The sequence below is a fragment of the Aspergillus ambiguus genome, assembly GCF_047715705.1.
Source record: "Aspergillus ambiguus strain CBS 117.58 unplaced genomic scaffold BDV59scaffold_12, whole genome shotgun sequence".
Lineage (NCBI taxonomy): Eukaryota > Fungi > Ascomycota > Eurotiomycetes > Eurotiales > Aspergillaceae > Aspergillus > Aspergillus ambiguus.
Genome location: NW_027395525.1, coordinates 323287 through 344887, shown reverse-complemented (window position 1 = coordinate 344887; position 21601 = coordinate 323287). Strand labels below are relative to the sequence as shown.

Sequence of the window (21601 nt, the reverse complement as noted above, 5' to 3'; positions counted from 1 at the left end):
TCTCGTTGGTCTAGATGTCTATGTACCACTATTCTTCTGCGGTCTCATTGTAATATATTGTTAAGAGCAAATACCCCAATTCTTGCGACTTTCTCGTAACTGTTATGGTCTAGCGCGGTGAACGACGGTTGTTTTCACGTTTTCTTTCTATTCTTTTGCTTCGGGGCAAATGACTTGGCTGGTAGGCCCTCCCATTTTTCTCCATCCAGCTCTAACCCTTTCGTATTGACCAAGTGCAAAAATCGTTGGTCCTTTTCTAGCCGGTTCAGGTCGATGTCGAGCGTTCTGGCGAGTATAGGGGCAATATCATGCGCCGTGCAGGTACGGAAATCATCATTCTTGATGCGTTTCCTAGCTCGTCTTTCGAACCGTTGCGCAAGTTCTTGCGCAAGTTCTTGTTCAACAATTGATGAAAGCGTCTTCCCTCCACTCATCGTGTTCTTGAGGTCCTCTGCTTCTGCCTCACTGAAATAGGGTAGTCCTATGTAGGAAATATCTGCAATGGCGTCCAAGCGCTTCCTAGAATCCTCTCGGTTGAAATGTCGAAGATCAAAGAGAAGGACGTGCAATCTATACAGGAGATCGGTGGGTTTTCCGGTGAGAGCAGCCAAGGAGGGTGTGGCTTTATCCGGATTCGACTCGGCGGCGCTGCCATAGTGATACGACCGATGTAGCAGCGGAAATTGTTGATGACAGAAGGGTGTGTAAAGAAGCACTCGGAGTGAATTTTGATGGTAGGAAAATTGAATGCTGAACAGGTAACTACTAAGTAGCGATGTGGGGGATGTAAAATGCTCACTATGAAGAGCTGGTTGAGAGATAACCAGCAGCAAAGATGACCTCGAACATGGAGTTGAATTTTTCAAAACTGCCCTAAGACCTCACCGACAGGCTACAGCAGGCATCAGCTCCGCGCTCATTCACCATTCAATCATCCTGACGACGTGGTTTGCCTCCTCCCGTGAACTTCACAATTCTGACAATTACCGAAACATGTTTAAATCTCAGGCAGCTTAGCTGATAAAAAACTCTGATTTCTCTGTCGAAAGAGGATCGTTCCTCCAAGACCTTTAGCACACTATCTGGAAACCAGAGATGCCTACTGGCTATTAAGAGTCTCGGACGCTTTGCAAAGGCGGGTAGGTGCCGCAGACCATGGACTACTAAAGCCTCTTAGTCGGCCATCAGCCACCATCAAACGACAATGGCTTCGGATTTCCCAATATTAAACCTCTGTTCGGTGAATGCACTACTTTCCGTCTGGGAGTTCCCGTGGCTGTCCACACGCACCAGTGGTGTAACGCATGAAAAGCCTGATCCAGTCAACCTAAATAAGAGCTAGACACCATCTTGAAACCATTTAAAGAGGTCTGGACTCTCTGCTAAATGCAAAAGTAGGACAATCGCAGCAAAACTCCTGTCTATGAGAAGGATAATATAAGCCCATGGCCCGGTCTGAAGTCAAGCCCTACGGAGCTTTCCGTAGACTAAGGCTTCCAGCGCTGTACGGCTGGTTTATCATTAATGTAATATGTGAAAACAGGTTTGCTTTCGTAGTAAACTTTCACACGTACCCTTCTTCCATGAAAGGATGACAACAACACGCGCTTGTAGCCAGGGCTTCATATAAAAACGATCTTACTCTACAGGAAAGAGCTTTCATACGGCCCATATCACAGTAGAATTACGGAATTCAAACTATTTTTCTTTTTTACATCTCAATATGGAAAACCCTTCTGTCATTGTTGGCATGGCCTGCCGTGTGCCCGGAGCTTCTACACCTAACAAACTCTGGGACAATATTATCCAAAAGAAAGATCTCTGGCAGGAGATGCCGAAGGACCGATTCAACATCGACGCCTTCTATCATCCAGAAAGCTCACATAACGGAACGGTGCGTCCCCATTATCGATTAAATCTGTCGTTTCAGGATCGCTAATTGCCACTAGATCAATACCAAGGGAGGCTACTTCCTTGACCAACCCCTTGGACATTTTGATAACGAATTCTTTGGGATCTCCGGAAAAGAGGCTGTTGCAATGGATCCGCAACAGAGAATTCTTCTCGAAGTCGTTTATGAGGCACTCGAAGACGCTGGAATCCCTTTGGAAAGCGTCCGTGGGTCCAGTACTGCGGTATACTGCGGGACATTCGCAAATGCAAATGATTACAACTCTTTATGCAGTAAGGATCTGGAACATTATCCGACATATTCCATCACCGGCACCGGAAATCCTATTATCAGCAATCGAATCTCCTATTTCTATGGCTTCCAGGGTCCAAGTATGACTATCGACACTGCCTGTTCATCTGCCCTCGTCGGGCTTCATCTAGGTAGCCAGTCACTCCAGAACGGCGAAGCAGCCATGTCTGTCGTTGTTGGTTCTGCCCTTCAGTTCGCGCCAAATGTATACCAAACCCTATCGGACATTGGATTCTTAAGCCCTGACAGTCGATGTCGTTCCTTCGATGCCGACTGTAGTGGCTATGTTCGTGGTGATGGAATATGCGCAATTGTTCTCAAGCCTGAAAATAATGCACTTCACTGTGGTGACCGTATAAGAGCTATAGTAAGAGGTACGGCTACAAACCACGATGGCAAGACAGACGGAATTACTCTTCCGTCTTCTGAGGCCCAAGAAGCTCTAATCCGCTCTGTCTACTCCAAAGCTGGACTCAACCCAGACCACACTCAATTTTTTGAGGTAAGAAAGCCGTCTCTGTGGGCCTTCTCCGCCTATACCTGCTGACACAGTCTTATAGACCCACGGAACTGGGACTAAGGCCGGTGATCCTGGGGAAACGAGGGCTATCGGCTCTGTTTTTGCTACCAAGTCGAGGGAAACACCTTTGTACATTGGAAGTATTAAGTCAAACATTGGGCATTTGGAGGGCAAGTGCTAGTGTCTGAGCAGTATCTACATTGGCTAACAGTCTGCTAAAGGTGCATCTGGGCTAGCTGGCCTGATAAAGACGGTCTTGGCGATGGAAAACAGCACAATTCCCCCAAACATGCTATTCAAAAAGCCAAACCCTGATATCCTTTTCAAAGGGTGGAAGATTGAGGTTCCTACTATTGAAATCCCGTGGAACAAAAAAAATGATATTCCACGGCGTGCAAGCATAAGCTCGTTTGGATACGGAGGGTCAAATGCACACGCTATCCTAGAGGCATACGATAAGCCTGCTAAGCAGAGCTCTCCTAAGCCCCCTCAAGAACTGGCCTGGAAAAACAATAGGCCGTATCTAGTTCCAATCTCTTCTCATACAGAAGACGCAGGAAAGTTGGCTGTGGAGGCTCTGAAAGGATATCTCCACCAGAAGACAGATCTGGAAGCCGAAAGCCTGGCGTATAGTCTAGGCTCAAAGAGATCTATGCACATGTGGAGATCATTTACTATTGGCCACGATAGGGCCTCTATACTTCACGACCTGCAAAACCAACGAGCTACAGCTACATGGAATGCTGCGTCGAAGGGAGTACGTCGGGTTGGGTTTGTATTCACCGGCCAAGGTGCCCAATATTACAATATGGGAAGACAACTCATCCAGAAATCCCCGCTTTTTAGGGATGTCCTGGACAAGTGTGACAAAGTCCTTCAATCTTTACCTGATGGACCCTCGTGGTCAATCATTAAAGAGCTACTGCGTGATGAAGGGACTTCCAATTTAGGAAAGTCACGGTTCTCACAGCCTATTTGCACCGCAATACAACTTGCGTTAGTCTGTCTACTACGACAATGGGCGGTTGTCCCCACCGCAGTCTGCGGTCACTCCTCTGGTGAAATTGCCGCTGCTTATGCTGCTGGAATTCTTTCTGTAGATGCAGCTATAGTAGTGGCTTACTATCGTGGTCTCCATATGAACGCAGGCGCGAGACAGCCTGGCATTGGTGCTATGATTGCTGTGGGAATGGACCGGGATGAGGCGGCGGCTGAGCTCCGAAATTTTCAAGGCCGCTTGACCCTGGCAGCTATCAACAGCCCTTCCAGTGTGACAATATCCGGTGACAAGGATGCTATCTGCGACTTTCATGCCTCTCTAAAACAGCATGGAGTTTTTGCAAGACTTTTAAAGGTTGAACAGGCGTTTCACTCTCACCACATGCTCCCACTTGCCGCTGAGTACAAGCAATCGCTGGAAAACTGTCCATCCTTTACTACACAGAAAGCTACGTGTCGCATGTTTTCAAGCGTCACCGCACGAGACTCTGAAGCACAGCCAATGGATGCTTCCTACTGGGTGCACAACATGATCCGTCCTGTTAAGTTCGCAGATAGCTTGATTGGCATTACTCTCAATGAGGATGAAGAGCAAAACGTCGACATACTCTTGGAGATTGGACCACATCCCGCTTTAAAAGGCCCGTCTCGCGAAGTTTTATCTGCATTGAAGGTCAAAATCCCCTATATTGGTACTCTAAATCGGGACATACCTGCCCATGAAAGCCTTCTTGAAGCTGCCGGGCAGTTATTCACCAGTGGTTATTCTATCAATTTAGACGCAGTGAACCGACACCATAGGATAATTGAAGACTCTATCGTTCAAGGGCCACATGCACAAAGATTATATGATCTTCCTCCATATTCCTGGAATCACAAAAATTATTGGTTCGCAACGCGTCTGGTTGACGAGTATCTCCACCGCCCATGGAGACATATGTTGCTGGGTGCCCCAGTCCCAGGGTCTACCAAAAATATGCCTCGTTTCCGAAACTACATCCGCCTTTCTGAGATACCCTGGCTGAAAGATCATGTTATTGACTCGAAGGTGCTATTCCCCGCTGCAGGATTTATCTGCATGGCCGTTGAGGCTGGCGCTCGTCTCCATAGCGATAGGAGGATTAAAAAAATCAAGCTGCGGGACTTGTTGATTACGTCCGCCATGACTCCGAAAGAAGATAACGACGAAGGTTGCGAGGTGTTAACGGAGCTTTACCCGGTGACCTTATCCTCGAGGACACGTTCAGATGATTCATATGAATTTTCAATCTCATCCTACGACGAGACAAATGAGTATAAAAACCATTGCCGCGGGCGTATCAGCCTTGAATACGGTACCCCCGAGCCTTTGACACCGAACCCCAATTATCCAGAACCTGCAGAGCTCTATGCTACATCTGATCGACGGACAAACCCAAGCAAGCTATATGCAAGCCTTAGTGAGCTCAACATGCACTATGGCCCACGTTTTGCATTGCTTAAAGATGAAATACATACTGGCCCTGGATTTGCGATCTCACAAATACAGTTTGACCCTAGTTATCTGACCAATCACGAGCTGTCTGAGCGCACAATTATGCATCCTACTTTCCTCGATGCCTCGATGCATGCAATGTTTCCGGTGATCGAAGGCCTGCTTGGAAGACAGATGACCACAGGCTATGTGGATACTTCCATAGGCTCCATCGATATATCTGGAGTATTTGCATCAAAAGCGGGAAGTTCTGCGCCACAGCAGTACACAATATCCACGTTCACCAAGCTCCCAAGCCCCCGTGTGGCCATAAGTGATATCCTAATTTACCAGCCTGATGGTCAGCCGATGATCGAACTTCATGGCATAGAGGCCACCGAAGTGCAAACAGACTCTCCGAGATCTAAGGATCGCACATTGTTTTTCCGACAACGCTGGCAACCATGCTTCGAGTTTCACGAGCGTAATGATAGGGAAGAGCTCCCCAGGCTCCTCAGAACATACAGCTTTCAGTATCCAACATCCAAGGTCCTCTGTATTACTTCACAGGCCGAACATGTCAAAGACTTAATCCCGCATATTTGGTTCTCTGGTACGCAGCGACCCCGTTTCGGAAAGCTCCACATCTGGACGAACAATGGTGCAGACGACTTCGACTCCATTTTCGATGGGTATCCGCGTGACTTAATCACCGTTTGTGAGCCTGAGGATGGGTATCATCTTATCATTGATTTATCAAGCTCCATAAATCTTTCCCAAGACGATCTCGAAGCCCTGCTCTGTCCCGGGGGATTCTTGATCTGTACACACGCTTCTAAATGCGACGCATATGATCGTTGGAATAGCTGTCATGTCTCGCGCAGACAACTTCCTGTGATGAATGCAATCAATTTGGCAATTCTTATGCCGTCGTCTGATTCGGTATCTCCACGGACCAAAGGGATAATCCAACAGATTCGCGACTCTCAGGCCACATCTACAGTTACAGTGGTGGATCCAATACTACTGCCTCGAGAAGAACTTCCAGCATCAACGATCGTGGTCCTTGCAAGTCTGGATGAGGACATCAAGATATCCGATGAACGCTGGATTGGTATTCGTGATTTACTCAACCGCGAGGATATCACAGTCATCTGGTTACTGCAAGGTGCTACTAATGAGTGCAGTAGCCCTGACCAAGCTGCGATATTAGGCATGTTGCGCGCTATCCGCAGCGAAAACCAGCAGTCACGATTTATCACGCTGGATGTGGAAGTCTCCAGCTCCGAGAAACATATCTCAAAGCGCATACTCCAAGTGTCTGATCCGAATAATACCGAGGAAGAGTTTGCCGACAGGTCAGGGTGTTTGTATATCCCACGTGTTGAAGAGGACGTCAAACTCAACCGTAAATTGCCGAATGGAATAGGCAACGAGCCGAAAATCCAGCGATTCGGTGATTACCGTGCCTTGACACTAAAGATTGGTCATGTGGGCGTTTTGGAGTCCCTACATTTCGTTGAAAATGATGAACTTGCAAATAATCCGCGTAAAGAAGACGAAGTCGATGTGAAGGTGATGGCTTCTGCTATTAACTTTCATGATATTGCTGTCGCTATGGGTATTATCCAAGACCACACAATGAATGGTGAGTTTGCGGGGATTGTCCTCTCAGTTGGAGACAAAATACACATTTCAGAGCTCCAACCAGGAGATCGTGTTGTCGGATTTAGTCCTGGCAGATGTGCCCATGGCTCGCTGGTGAGGACGAAGGGGACTTTTTGTTATAAGATTCCGGATTCCGTGGGCTTTACTATTGCGGCGAGTCTTCCAGTTATTTTATCCACGGCCATGTACTGCCTTGTGGAAATTGCCCACCTTCAGCCGGGAGAGACTGTTCTGATTCATGCTGCCGCCGGCGGAGTGGGACAAATGGCAGTTCAAATAGCGCAAAACATTGGTGCTAGGGTCCTAGCGACATGCTCTGAACAGAAGAGGGATTTCCTGCGCCAATACGGCCTATTGGACTCACAGATATTTTCATCTCGCGATGAGTCTTTCGTCCAAGGAGTCTTCAGGGAGACTGACGGTCAAGGTGTCGACGTCGTTTTAAACAGCTTGGCTGGAGCCTTACTACAAGCAAGTTGGGGGTGTATAAAAACTTTTGGCCGATTCGTCGAGATTGGAAAGCGGGACATCCATCAAAATTCACATTTAGGCATGTATAATTTCCGCAAGAACGCAACATTTACCGCCTTTGACATGGTTACCGTGTTTGAAGAGAGACCAAAAGCTGGCCATAAGATGCTTTCTGATGGTCTTGGCCTATTTCTCCGCGGCGAAGTCAGCCCACCAAAAGCCCTACACGTCTTTCCATATAGCCAAGTTGAAAAGGCATTTCGCACGTTACAGCTTGGTAAACAGCCTGGTAAGGTCATTATAGTGCCTGACGAGAATGATAATGTTTTGGTCAAACCTTCAACTTACTGCCAGACCAAGCCGCTTTTTAGCCCTTTTAAAGTATATCTTCTCGTCGGCGGCTTAGGTGGGCTAGGCATTATTCTCTCGGAGTGGATGCACCTTCGTGGAGCAAGGAGATTTGCATTCCTCTCTCGCTCTGGTGACAAGGAGCCAGACGCAAAGGATGCCGTGAAGTGGCTTAGAGAGAAGAATTCCGAAATCACCGTCTTCAATGGTGATGTTGGTCTTCTTTCTGACGTTGAATCTGTGGTAACAGCCATCGGAGCATCTCTCGCTGGTATTTTTCATCTAGCGGTCAATTTTGAAGACTCGATGGTTCGAACTTTGAGCTTGAAGCAACTGCGCCATGCCCTGCATGCTAAATGTGAAGGAGCGATGAATCTTCACGTGGCAACTAAATCGGCGAAATTGGAGTTGGATTTCTTCGTGTGCGTTTCTTCCGGTGCATCCGTCTGGGGAAATCGCGGACAGGCGTCGTATTCTGCAGCAAATGCGTGGCTTGATGCATTCTCCAGGTGGCGCCGGGAGCAGGGCTTGCCTGCTACTACCATGAACCCTGGTGCCATTACTACCAGGGGACAAGTGGTGAAGAGTGAAATTGCTCGCCAAAGTCTGGAGAGGAATAAGCTAGATAGAATCACTGAGCAAGAGCTTACATATCAGGCAGAAGAGGCTGTGACACTTGGTTTCCCTAAAGGGGATCCGAAGGGCCTAGATTGGCACCAGTTGATTATCGGTATCAATGTCGCTGATCCTGATGTTTACTGGTCTACTCGCTCTCTTTTCCGTGGCTTATATGCCAATCGAAAGTATGGAGACTCATCAGCTGGTAAAGGGCCAAAGAACCTTGCCAAACTCTTGCAAAGCGCTTCCACTGCGGAGGAACGAATTACCATCGCCGTCAAGGCTTTCGTTGCTAAGGTTGCTAGTGTTCTGGGTACCCAACTTGAATCCATAACGTCTAGCAATGCTTTGTCGTTTTACGGCCTAGATTCGATTGTTGCCGTTGAATTCAGACGATGGTTCAAGAACGTGTGCCACGTCGATGTATCTTTGTTTGACGTTCTTGCGCCCCAGTCGATCCATGACTTAGTAGCAAAGGTTGTGACAGCAATGCCGAAAGCCACTGTGAGCCAGTCGAACGCAGTCCATGCCGACGACATCGCAAACAGATCCAAGGAAATTATGTCGACCCAATACCCGGCAACTTTCCGTTTGCCTAAATCCCAGAACACGTCTGCCCCCCTGTCAGCGTTCCAAGCGCCGTTGGCTTCAATGCTGGAGAAGAATGGAGACAATGCATTGTCCAATCTGGTTGCGAGTTTCCGGCTGAGGGGATCAGTTTCGTTTGAAATGCTTGAAACCAGTCTGCGCATGGTTGTTGATCGCCACTCTTCGCTCAAGACGGCGTTCTGCCACATCGACAGGTCTTTCTACCAAGAGATTCTACCTACTGGCGGCTTTCTCGTCAGGAATTACGATATATCCAGTAACAACTACAGTACGAGTGAAATCAATAACTTTATATTCGAGAAGGCATCCGAGCCTCTACACATTGCAAACGGTGAATTGGGGTTGGCTTTATTGGTCAAGTTACAAGATAATACGCACCTTCTTGCGATTATTGTGCATCCAATCTGCTTTGACAGAGCAAGCCTTTCGGTCTTTCTAGACGACTGGACCAAGCTATATGACACGATCATTTCTGGAGGAGATCCCACATCGGTGGCTTATCCACGAGTAACCTATGTCGACTTTACGGTCGCGCAGAAGGAGCATCTCCACTCAAGTGAAAGCTTATGTCACCTACATTACTGGTCTTCAAGTCTCAAAAACCTGCCAAAGCCATCAAGACTGCTTCAATTCGCCCACGAGTCACAACCCGTTTCTATGCTAAATCGTAAAGGAAGCGAGCACAAGCTACGTTTCAACGCGAAACTACTCAGCCGCCTCCGGCGCATTACTAGCTTGCTCAACGCTACCCCCTTTCATTTCTTGGTCGCTGCTTTCAGAGCATACATGTATTGGCAAACTAGCGACAGTGATATTGCCATTCTGAAGGTTGTCGACGACAGACCTCATCCGAGTACCGAACACATGGTGGGCAACTTCATGAACTTTATCCCCATCCGTCTCCAAGTTGATGATGATATGGTCTTCGAAGATCTTGTCCTGCATGCCAGAGATATCACACGGCAGGGAGAAATCCACAGCGACGTTCCATTCGATGGTATTGTAACCGCACTTGGTCTTGAGAGTACAGACAATTGCATGCCCGTCAGTCAGCTTGGGATCCGGTATAGAGCGAATACGGCCGCATCTGTCTACAGCACATGCGACTTCGTGGCCACTGCAGAAAAGCCTATGAATATGCCCTCCATCTTTGATTTATCGCTAGATGTGGAAGAGAGTGAGAATGACCTCGCTCTATCGTTTGGCTACTCCAAGGAACTGTATAGGGCAGATCATATGGAATTGTTTTCCCATACGTTCCATGGGTTCCTATCTTCCTTGATCCGGGATCATCGACAACCTGTCAAAACGACAAGTGCTCCTAATTAGTGCGTTGTATGATGGATATATTTGAGTGAGGCATACGAATTGGAAAGCAGAATGGCATCATTTTTGAATCCGAAAAGTAATTTTATCTTTTTGGCTTGCCCTTTAAACGGCTTATGCGTGTATGAGTCGATATTCGTGAGATGTTAACAAACATACCCCTGTAAATGGCGAAACGCATACTACAGCAGATGTTATAATCCAACAGGTATAAGTCTATTTCCCTACCAGGGCTTCTAAATATAGCTACATATTGTTCCAACTACCTGGACCAATTGACACCACAGGTGAGGTTTAATTAACTATATTTTCCCTCAAGAGACGAGAATTATATAAATTGCTAGGTGACTGTAGTATATAGTCCTAGTTCGTCAGTAGTCAAGCAACCGGCGTAGCAGAAGCCCGGACATTCACACCATCCTCTACATACGATCTTCCATTAACGACATTCTCCCAGGCAATAATCTACTGGTATTCACTCAATTCCCTGCATCTCTTCGCACTATAATTCGGTTATGGGGCTAGCTTCCACTATTTCAGACGTGCCCATCAGTTTCTATTGGTCCTTGCATGGAGATATTTAGTGACGCTGTAGCGATTTCTCTTTCAACCGGTCACGGCATGATCCATAGAACAACCTATCCACATCATGGCTAATATACCCCGTTTTATAATTTGCCCTATAAGAGGCGTTGTCTACTATCCTCATATTCGAACCTCATATCTTGATTCTCATCCATCACTATCAGCGTTCATACTACCTATTTCTACTCACAAAAGTTTTTTGGATATCTTCATCCCAACCAACTCGACGAAGAGAAACTGCAGCAAACATGATAACGAGTGTGGAGTTCAACCCGCCTAGTATCCTCTCTGGCCCAGAGAACCGCCTACGTCGATTAGCTCACCAGCGCCACGTCCAGTCGGATGCTCCAACATTTGCCCTGCGCGCGATCATCACGTAAGTCAGTTTTCGATTATAGGAAGTAGTCTAACAGAAAACGGAATACAGTCAAGCGGCGCATGGCTCCCCTCTCGATTGGAGAAGACATATCACCTACTACGTTCGTGACGAGTACAACAAGCTCGTGGGTCCATTCCACCTTCCATTCAGCTATGCAGCGGAGGAGGCTCTAGTGGAAACCATACGGGCTAGACTGGCTCGAAAGCACGCCGCGTCTGCAGCAAAAAATATATCCACTTCTATGAATGCTATTACTTCAGCGACTGCCGTCGGATGTTCTTCTCTGCCTAATGGAGATAAGACTGGAGCGCCATAGCCATCGTCATCTGCTTCGTCCTTGATATCTACCGGCAGCAAGAGCTCCTGTGTGTCATCACTATAGCATCCACTGCTGATAGTCATGAAGTATTTGGGGGATCTGATTGTTCTAAAGCCTAGAGTTTTCGTCATGTTTACCGTGAAGTAGTTGGCAAACACGCATTGATGAGGTTCATGAGCTAGTCACGGGTTGAGTCTTCTGTTACGAGGTTTACTTGAAGCATCTATTCGCAAGGGCTTGAATGGGAGCACCTGGGGTACTATGGACGGATTCAAGTGATGTGCAACGGAAAGAAATGTTATCTCATTTGGAAATGAATGGAGATTCTGTTTTAGGTCAAGTGTGCAGCTCTTCGGCATGCTGTCTACAATACTAGTTAGCTCCAGTGGACCTTACATTGCGTATTCTCTGCGCCAGTAAGAAAATAATTGGCCTTAAAGATATCCTGCTGAAACACTATTCGCAGCCAAGCTCTGGTAACAGATAGAGTGAAAATGTCTAGAGGGGATTGCCTGTTAAAGTCCAACCATGTTATGTCATATAGGCCTTGGATCCGCCCTTGCATATCCAGCGAGTAGCAGACGTAGCAATGCAATGCATAAGGCTATGCACAGGCACCAATAATAGCACAAAAAGCACGGGTAAAGCGTTAGATTATATCGCTTGGTCAGTCTCCGCCAAGTCACGCATATTACAAAGCTCTAACTCTCTGTGGGATAAACCCGGCGCAGATCCACGCCTCCCATATTTCCCGAACTCTTTTCAACAAGAAATGGGAGACTTTCCTCGGGGTTCTGAGAACTTACTCGCTAAAGTGATCGACAAAGGCTCTCCTTGCGTGGTTGGTGCATACCAGACAACCGGCTCCGAAGAGCTTATACGTCAGTATACCAGCCATGGTATGTGATGCGCACGACTGTAACAAATCGCGTCGAGCTATTCCCTTTCAAACGTTAGACTGAGTCGCCATCACGCGAGTCGACAAAACGGCAGCAAAGAAAGGACGTGGAAGAAAGATTTACTGCAGGCTGGGGCACCGTCCGTGCAAAAACTATGCCCATTCCGAGCCCCTGGTTGGCAAATCGACACAGCGACGTCTCGAGTGGAGAGATTAGGAGCACCGAGCCCGCCTTCTTCTCAGCTACAGTGCGCTTGTGATGCTCAGGACCGGGGCCGTGCTGCGGCCAAGATCCGACTGGTGCACGATGCTTGTGGAATGCCGACATGAGAGATGTAGTGCTGTGTTACCGGAGAGAGAAGCAGGGCAGAGTGATGTCAGTTCAGGAGCAGCCTCAGGAGCAATGATACCATCTTCCTTTTGCTCCTGGAATCCGCCTTCCCCTTTCTTGCTAGCTTTCGGCACCTATTTATACATACCGCCGGTCAGCGTTCAGTAGGTTTTTAGACCCAGGACTCAGGACTCAGGACAGCCTAACATCTGCTCATCTGTCACACGAGAGGGGACAAGCGGGTGTAAAATCGGCTTTTTTTGTTTTGTCTTTTCTCTTCTAATCTTTCTTGTTAGGAAGACCTCGCTCTTTATGAGCCCAATATGCGCCCCGATTTGGAAAAGCAAGGCGCGTCTCCCTCCGTACGAAGCTTCACCCAGTCTTCCTCCGATGACCAAGACCCTCACCGTCTCACGCCACCACTATCAACATACCAACGCTGGGCACAATGCATCAAAGGCCTGGAGACACGGGGCATCGAGCCGATCCCGCTGAGCGAGCGAGTGAAGCCCAACGCCCGGCAGTTCTTCCACATGTTCATGATGTGGTTTAGCATGGGGATGGCACTGAACAACATCGTGGTCGGGTCAATAGGGACGCTCGTCATGCACCTGAGCTTCCTTGATGCTGCACTCTGTGCCATCTTCGGGAACCTGCTGGGAGGCGTGGCCATCGGGTACATGAGTACCTGGGGTCCAAGGAGCGGGAACCGCACACTTGTATGACCTCTTCCCGCGATTTGCTTTCCTTCCTGAACCTCCAACTCTCCCCCTACGTTCCCAGACGAACTAGCACGGACGGACTGGCTTACCAGATCCCTCTGACAGATCGTCGCACGCTTCTTCATGGGCTACTACCCCAGCAAGATCTGCTGCGTGCTGAACGTGCTGACCAACCTGGGCTACGGCATGATCAACGCGATGGTCGGCGGGCAGCTGCTGTCGAAGATCTCCGGCGGCACGGTGTCGGTCGTCGTGGGCATCGTGATCGTCTCGGCGGCGAGTTTCGCCATGGCGACCTTCGGCATGTCCATCTTCCAGTACTACGAACGGTACGGGACCATCCTCACCTGCCACCCAACGCAGCACCGCTAACATAACATCCCCCGGCTCGCACGGTCCAGATACGCATGGTTTCCGCAGTTCATCGTGCTCTGCATCCTGACCGGATCAGCAGGGCCGTACTTCGACTTCTCCGCAGAGTCGATCGGGTCGGCCCGCGAAGTCAACACCAAACGGGCCGCGTTCTTCTCGCTGTGTCTCTCCGTCGCCCTGGCCTGGGTCCCCCTCGCAGCGGACTACTACGTGTACCTGCCGCCGGAGACCAGCCGGTGGCGGACGTGGACGATGACGATGATCGGGGGCAGCCTGTCGATGTGCGTGACGCTGCTCCTCGGGGCGGGCCTGGGCACTGGGGTCGCTAACACGGCGTCCTGGGCGGCCCTGTACGACGGCACGCCGGGCAGTCTGCTGATGGCCGGGTACGAGCGGCTGGGGGCGTTCGGGAAGGCGTGCGCGGTGGTCAACGTGGTGGCGGTGGTGTCGAACAACGCGCCCGGGTCGTACTCGATGGCGATGAACTTCCAGATGCTCGGCGACATGTGGCGACGCATCCCGCGGCCGGCCTTCACCGTCTTCACCACGGCCGTGTACATGTCGTGTGCCATCGGCGGCCGCCACTTCCTCTACGAGATCTTCAAGAACTTCCTGCCGCTCATCGGCTACTGGGTCGTCATCTGGTTCACCGTCAGCGTGCAGGAGGACCTGATCTTCAAGCGCTGCAAGCGCTACGACTGGGACGCGTGGAATGACCGTCACAAGCTACCGGTGGGCATTGCCTCTACGGCAGCGTTTCTCATCGGCTGGGCGGGTGCCATTGTCGGAATGGTGAGTTGTGTTCGTTCCTTTGCTGTGTGTTGGTTTGTGTTAGGGTTAACGCATGGCTGGCTGCTAGAATCAAATCTACTATACCGGACCTGTTGCGCAGCTCGTGGGCGAGAGCTGTGACTTGGGTATCTGGCTCGGAATGGGTTTCACCGGGGTCGTTTTTCCCCCGCTGAGAATATTGGAATTGAAGGTCGTTGGCCGGTGAACGGTCTTGGAGTCACGAATGATATGTTGGATATGCTGTTGGGCATTTCAATTTTACCGACAGAAGCGATGTTAGGAGCAGCTCCAAACGTGTCTATAGATGAATGCCGGTAGGCAGCCCAACAGGCTGTCACTGTTTATGGCTGCTGGCTAGAAATGCATGCATTACGCGTCAATCTACGGGTCAGGATCATCCACAGTAGACAGCTAGGAAAGTTTGATTATGTACAGTAACAAGTAATAAGACCGTCCCAACTTGCGCCAGCCAGGTCCGACCTATGCGAATTAAGTCTATGAACAACGAGCAACAAGCAACAGACCTTTTGAAACAACCTACGCCGAACAAAGCGGTATCTAGTAATAAATGAGACAACCGAAATCGACAAAGACAGCCTCCACGTATGAAAGTTGGCGAGCGCAACAAGAACAGAGCCAATCAGAGACAGTGATAGGTCCAGAGAAATTAGAAAACAAGTGAGAGAAGCCGACCGCAAGTCGGGTATGTGTACAGGAATATTCGGAATTGGTCACAGAGTATAGTACTCACATCCCTATGACCGGCTTTGGCTCTGACTGGAGCGAGACCGCTGCGACATGGACCTCCTGCTATGGCTGGAGCGAGCCCGGGCGGGAGGAGCATGTTCGAAGAATGGAACGAGGTCGGGGTTTTGGCTGGGAGGAGTTTTAGATGTAGGGATATACTCTCCGACGATCTGGTCATCCTGAGCAGTCCTAGGGTGAATCTCGATTCCCTGCTGCTTTGCTAACCCGGCCTGTGGGTTGCTCGTGTCGAACTTGAATGATTCGCCTTCTCCCGATGGCGGTCTTTCGATCGGGGACCAGCCAGCGATGCTCCCAGCAACAACACCTGCCATGGCTGCTGCAGGTCCGAAGGCCGAATTCGAGCGAGACCGAGTACGACGCCGGGACCGAGACTCCGGTGTGGCCGGCTGGGGGGGAGAAACGCTACCTTCGCCAACAGGGGTTCCAGGGATCGAATCGTCTCGTGACCGGGAGTTGCTGCGTGATCTCGGCAAGAGTTCCTCTGGATGCTGGAGCTTGTGCTTGAGATGTCTCAAACGACCCCCGCGGACCGTCTTGATAAATTTCAACTGATCACGGATCTCTTCCAGAGCGGGATTCCACTCATACCGCCGATCCTCGTCCGATACCAATAACTTGGGACTCTTCTTCCGTTGCCAGAACCTAGGAATGAGCCTCGATATGAGTTCGTCGGGGAAAAGCCTGATGATCACCGCAACAGGCAGGGAAATGACGCCAAGTACCAAGCAGACGCCCCATTGAGCACCATCTAGTTCAGCCACGGAGAAAGCTTGGCCGCCCTTGAAGACGATCAAGATCTGGAAGCCAATGATAATAACTTGTATACCAATGAACCACCGGTTGCGGAATAATCCTTCAAAGATATTGAAATTATTATCCAGCCGGCGAGAGTTCCATTGGTTGAATATTTGCATCCATACGAAGGTGTTAAACACCACAGTCTTGAGCTTATCGTGATAATGTTCTTCGCCGGGATTGAGAACGCCCATGCTATGGAGAATGCTAGGACCGGCGAAGTTCAAGACCAAGGTGACAGCCAATTGATAGATACTTTGTCCGATGATCATCTTCCACATAGTCAAGGTGATCAGGGGCGCCGACTTCGGCTCCGGTCTGCGGTTAAGGACGTAAGGCGACGGCGGGTCAGTAGCCAGCGCGAGGGCTGCGAAAGTGTCCATGATGAGGTTCACCCAGAGAAGCTGGACAGCAGTCAGGACCGATTCTTCGCTGTTGCTAGCCACAGCTGAGACGAACGTGAGGACCACGGCTGTAATGTTAACCGTTACTTGGAACTGCAGGAACTTCTTGACAGCATCATTCACAGTTCTACCCCAAGCCATGGCCTTGACGATAGATGCAAAGTTGTCGTCCATCAAAATGATGTCGGAAGCTTCCTTGGCGACTTCCGTGCCCGCTATTCCCATGGAGAACCCAACATCGGCTGTTTTCAGCGCCTGAGCATCGTTCGTACCATCACCAGTGACCGCCACGGTCTCCCCAAGCTTTTTCAGCTGTGTGACGAGAATCTTCTTATCATCAGGGCTCGAGCGTGCAAGAACCTGCAGTCGCGGAATAATCTGTGTCATTTGACGGGTGCTCAACTTCCGGAACTTGGGTCCTTCAATGGCAATTCCACCTGGCGTGAAGATACCACATTCTTCGGCAATGGCTTTGGCGGTCATGATGTTGTCACCCGTGACCATCCGAACGAAGACGCCTGCACGTTGACACTGCTTGACGGAGTCGGTTACGCCATCTCGAAGAGGGTCCTGGATACCAAAGACGCCCAGTAACACCATGTCCTTGAACAGAGAATCAAAATCGGCAAGACTCCGGTCATCTTCGAGAGTGCGAGCGCCACGAGGGGGCCATTGTTCAAAATCGCGATAGACCAGGCCGATTGTTCTCAGTGAGTGGGACGCATAGCGGGTAATCAGCGTATCCAGGTTGCTTCGATCCTGATCAGACATGGGAGCTTCGGACAATCCCTTTGTCGGGTTCTGAACGATGCGGGTGGACTTGGCGGCTAGGATCTCCGACGCACCCTTAACCAGCATTCGGTAGTTGCCTTTCTCCATCTTTATCACCACAGCCATGCATTTGCGGCCTGAATCGAACGGTACCATCTGCACTATCTCCGCATTAGACCGAGCCTCGCTCACAGACCCCATCCCTAGGTATGTACGTGCCCAGCCTAGGAGAGCAGTCTCGGTTTTCGAGCCGATAAAGGTCATAACCCCATCCTCTTCACCTTCAAATGCAGTCGAGTTCAGTGCGATAGAATCGAGCAGGAGCTGTTTCGCTGGGCCAGCAAGGCTAGACGCAAACTCAGACGGGGACATGGGGCTCGATGTGTTGTTGGCTCCGTTAGCAGAGGCATCATCTGCAGATTTGTCTCCAAATCTTGTTGACGTTCCCAACGTGGCCGCCACGGCTGTCATCTTGTTCTCTGTCAGAGTACCCGTCTTGTCCGAGCAGATCGTCGTCGCATTGCCCATGGTCTCACAAGCTCTCAATAGCCGCACCAGGTTGTTATCCTTGAGCATACGTGTCGTGGCGAAGGCAAGTGCTAAAGTAACGGCCAGTGGCAGTCCTTCCGGGACAGCCACGACAATGATGGTCACGGCGACAATGAAGATCTGCAGAAACGCCTGACCCTTCTCGTCAGGGGTACCTTCGTGCTTCAAATTTGCGAGGAATTTGATGAAAAGCACCACAAACAATAACAAACCAGCGGACAGGCCAAGCTTGGCGATGTATTCAGCCAACACATTAAGCTTGGCCTGGAGGGGTGTAGTTTGGCCTTCGTCTTGCAACGACATCATCGTCTTCCCATAGGTCGAATGAATGCCAACGGAAGTGACCAAGAACGTTCCAACACCCTCTGACACTTTCGCACCCGACACGATGAAAGGGTCCAGTTTAGCAAGGTTTTCGTGATGCTCAATTGCACGGTAGACTTCGTCGCCCGACATCTTACGCAACAAGTCGGATTCACCGGTCGCCGAGGACTCATCGCACTTCACATTATGACCTTCAATAAAGATTCCATCCACGGGGACTAGGTCGCCGGGCTCAAGGTGCATCACATCACCCACAAGGATGTCATGAACTGAAATCTCCATTGTCTTCCCAGAGCGGACCACCTTCACTTTGCGGTCCTCTTTCTTCTTGTTCAACTTCACGAACTGACGTTCTTTCTGCCAATCGTTGGCAGCTCCTACTACCACAACGATCAGGATGGCCACAATGATAGCAACACCTTCCACCCACTCCACATGCGCCTCCTTACTTGTGGGTCGAACAGACTGGTAGATTCCAAGGGCGAGCGAGATAATCGCGGCCACTGTCAGGAGGATGATGACCTTGTCGTTGTATGCGATCCAAGCCAACTGGAGGATGTTCTTGGGTTTTCTCTCGGGTAACTGGTTTTGGGTGAAGATACGTTTGCGGTCAAAAAAGGCGTCGTTGGACTGCTTCGAGGATGTGCCCATGGTGGAAGTAGTCGCCTGGCGTGGTGGGTGGGAAGCGGCCTTGGGGTTGGAGTCGTGAGATATGGGGGAAGTCGCATCTTCAAAACTGATGGAGCCCTCCAGTTTCGTTTCGTCCAAACTCAAACCACTATTAAGATCGGTTCGCAGGCCCTTTTCTAAACCGCGGAGACCACCCAGCGCATGGAGAGCACCAAGGTTCTTCGGGTTCAGCAGTTTATTGAGCTGACCGGGCGAGAAGGCAAATCGATTATCCTCCACATCGAAATCCTGCTCCCGGCCAGGATCCGGTCGGAGGGCTTCTTCATCATCCAGAAGCACATTCCGAGTCAGGTCCGCGCGCGAGCCTTGCGATCCCGACGTACCGATATACGTATCGCCGCCGTAAGAGCCCGAGGAAGGACTCGTGTCCTCCGACTCCAGCGAGTTTCCGCGGGATCTGGCGCCCGGCACGGAGAGGTAATTGGAATTGGACGTTGGTTCGGTCATCTTGGAAGTGGGAGAGGAGTAGTTATGCGGGGAGGTTGGTCGACTGTCGTGATCGCGGAGATCGGACGAGGTGAAGGAGCGAATCGAGGCCGGCGAGAGGCCTTCGGAAGGCGTGATGCTGTCGCCGTTCAGAAGCGCCCTGGTGTCTACCTCAACATTGTCTATGTGAAGGGAGGGCTGTGAGGGTGGAGGCACGATCTGTGGAGGCGGAATGGATTGGTCTGGGTTCTGGGTGACGGCCGAGGTGTCGATAGTGATCGTGGGGGCTCTCTCGCGCCGTCGCTGGGGAGCAGACGGAGAGGAATCCTCCCTCCCTTCTGGGGAATCCGCCATGATCGTTCCAAGGGGGGTCGCACCGTTGGAGTGGGTCTGGAAGAGCGACAAAGGGATCGAGGGAAGAAAGGGATACGGTCGATGTCAGTAAGAATGCGGCTCCAGAAGGAGCATATCAAATCAATCCCAATGGCATCCACTTGACGGAAGAGTAGATTGGGGAGCTTTGCGTCCAAACCAACAACCCCGATGGATATGAAGATGAGAGTAGTTCGTTCTAACCCATAAGGTCTATATCCTTGGATGATGAATGGGCCGATCACACTGGAGCTAGTTGGAAGGACGGAAAGTTCCCATCGAGCTCACGTCTGACGCATATAGTGACGACGAGAAAGTCGACAGCAGAAGAAGTCAATTGTCGTTAGTGGTTGAAGGAGGTTGGCTAGCTTGTAAGGAGCAGGTAGGCCTCTCTCTCTCCCGTGTTACGTCGGGGGAGGACAGTGCTATTGAACACTGAAACGATGCCCAATCCCAGGCGTACGGGACTGACAGCAAGTCCAGCGAGGCTGCAGCTAGGCTTGATGATGTGTCAGTGCATGCATCGTGAGTGCAGATGGCTGGCGACGAGGGATGGAGGGAGCCAATATTATCGACGGCTACCCAATCCGGGGAAGTTAAGATGGGGGAGGCAGAACGTACCTCCAGCGGTGAAGGGAGAGCAGCGAATTGGATTGGAGAAGAGGGGATGGTGAAGGAGATGGAGTCGAGAGTTGAAAAGGAGGAGGAAAAGAGACGACGAAGAGAAGAGAGAAGAGTGAGAGAGTGAGAGAGGACTTACTTCTACTAGCGATGGGAAAGTGTGACGCCAACACGTCGAACTCCAGGTCTGGACCCAATCAGAGCGAGCTAAAGTGGCTTTAGTCCTACGCAGTCAATCTACTACTATTTCTTTTCGCTCCCTCAACTACGCAGTATCCGCCCTACTTGTAGTTAGAATAATTTTCATAGATTCACTTTATTTTCACTCTACTCCGTCCCCAAACAGCAGAAGAAATAAGATCCAACCAAGACCTCCCAACCAACTCCTGGAAAATCCGGCGGCGACGTCCAGACTGTCTTGTCCAAAGCGGAGCTGCAATGCTGGCCTGTCACTCGTCGACGGCCGCTTGCACTGCCTCAATGCAATTCTCCTTTTTTATTCTTTTTTTTTTTCTTGGACTTTTCATGGTTGCAATTCCTAGTGTTCAGACCGACGATTATTTAATTCATGACTCTTCTTTTCCTTTCTGGTCTTGAATTTTAGTTTGATTTTGTCTTTCCCTCCCCGATCCTCCCTGATTCATCCATCCCGAGTCGTTCCTTCCTCCTGCTGCCGTCCCACTGTTTACGTCTCACATCCAGCGTTTTCGGCGGACCCACCGCTTGGCAAATGGGCGGTGCAAAATTGGACCCTGTTTGCTCTCCGTTTCCATGCAGGAGCTTTATTCATCGTGTTGATTGAATTCATCCATCTCCCTACGTCCAACATTCACGACAGCCCCTCCTAGAGTATATAGTCTTCCTCGCACTTTTCCCCAGAACATCCTCTACAAGCTCTATATATATCAGAACCGATGTCGACCACAAATTATCTAGCGTTCTCAATATATATTTTCATTATTGCTAATATACACCGCTCCTTCGTTCATATGCCTGTGTGATATAATATAACCAGTCATCCCTATGCTTTTATATACATTCTACCGATGGTACCCTTGGAAATCTTGAAAGAGGCTCCCGTGTGCCCTCCGGCGTATCACCTCCATCGCAGACTACACCCTCTGGTATAGAGAAGCCCCGAAGCTGTCTAATAATCTCAGTAGTGGAAACAAACAAGATAAGCTATGGATCAGACACTCCACAACTTCTCGCCTATATGGGGTAAGCTCACAATGAGCCTTGGAACCATGCTCTTCCCATTGTACAAG

At 50.0% G+C, this 21601-nt stretch overlaps 4 protein-coding genes across 4 annotated transcripts; 2 read left to right on the top strand and 2 right to left on the bottom strand.

Moving 5' to 3' along the window:
- Positions 1 to 134: 134 nt before the first annotated feature.
- BDV59DRAFT_192784 (uncharacterized protein) lies at positions 135 to 849 on the bottom strand (the record flags this gene model as incomplete). Its single annotated transcript, XM_073692104.1, has 2 exons — positions 135 to 622; positions 825 to 849. The coding sequence occupies 2 exons, from the start codon at positions 847 to 849 to the stop codon at positions 135 to 137; spliced, it is 513 nt and encodes a 170-aa protein (XP_073548771.1).
- Positions 850 to 1723: 874 nt separating this feature from the next.
- On the top strand, positions 1724 to 10218 carry BDV59DRAFT_201321 (uncharacterized protein; the record flags this gene model as incomplete). The annotated part of the gene is made up of 4 exons (XM_073693773.1): positions 1724 to 1894; positions 1950 to 2705; positions 2764 to 2863; positions 2945 to 10218. The coding sequence occupies 4 exons, from the start codon at positions 1724 to 1726 to the stop codon at positions 10216 to 10218; spliced, it is 8301 nt and encodes a 2766-aa protein (XP_073548770.1).
- Positions 10219 to 12087: 1869 nt separating this feature from the next.
- Positions 12088 to 14913, top strand: BDV59DRAFT_207403 (permease for cytosine/purines, uracil, thiamine, allantoin-domain-containing protein; the record flags this gene model as incomplete). Its single annotated transcript, XM_073694992.1, has 5 exons — positions 12088 to 12289; positions 13187 to 13446; positions 13555 to 13778; positions 13851 to 14613; positions 14681 to 14913. 5 exons carry the CDS (start codon positions 12088 to 12090, stop codon positions 14816 to 14818), a joined length of 1587 nt encoding a protein of 528 aa, XP_073548769.1. The 3' UTR covers positions 14819 to 14913.
- A 75-nt stretch (positions 14914 to 14988) lies between these two features.
- Positions 14989 to 20429, bottom strand: pmcA (putative P-type calcium ATPase). The gene is made up of 2 exons (XM_073689477.1): positions 20334 to 20429; positions 14989 to 20211 (listed from the first exon to the last, which is right to left on the bottom strand). The coding sequence occupies exon 2, from the start codon at positions 19692 to 19694 to the stop codon at positions 15369 to 15371; it is 4326 nt and encodes a 1441-aa protein (XP_073548768.1). The 5' UTR covers positions 19695 to 20211; positions 20334 to 20429; the 3' UTR covers positions 14989 to 15368.
- Between the last annotated feature and the right edge of the window lie 1172 nt (positions 20430 to 21601).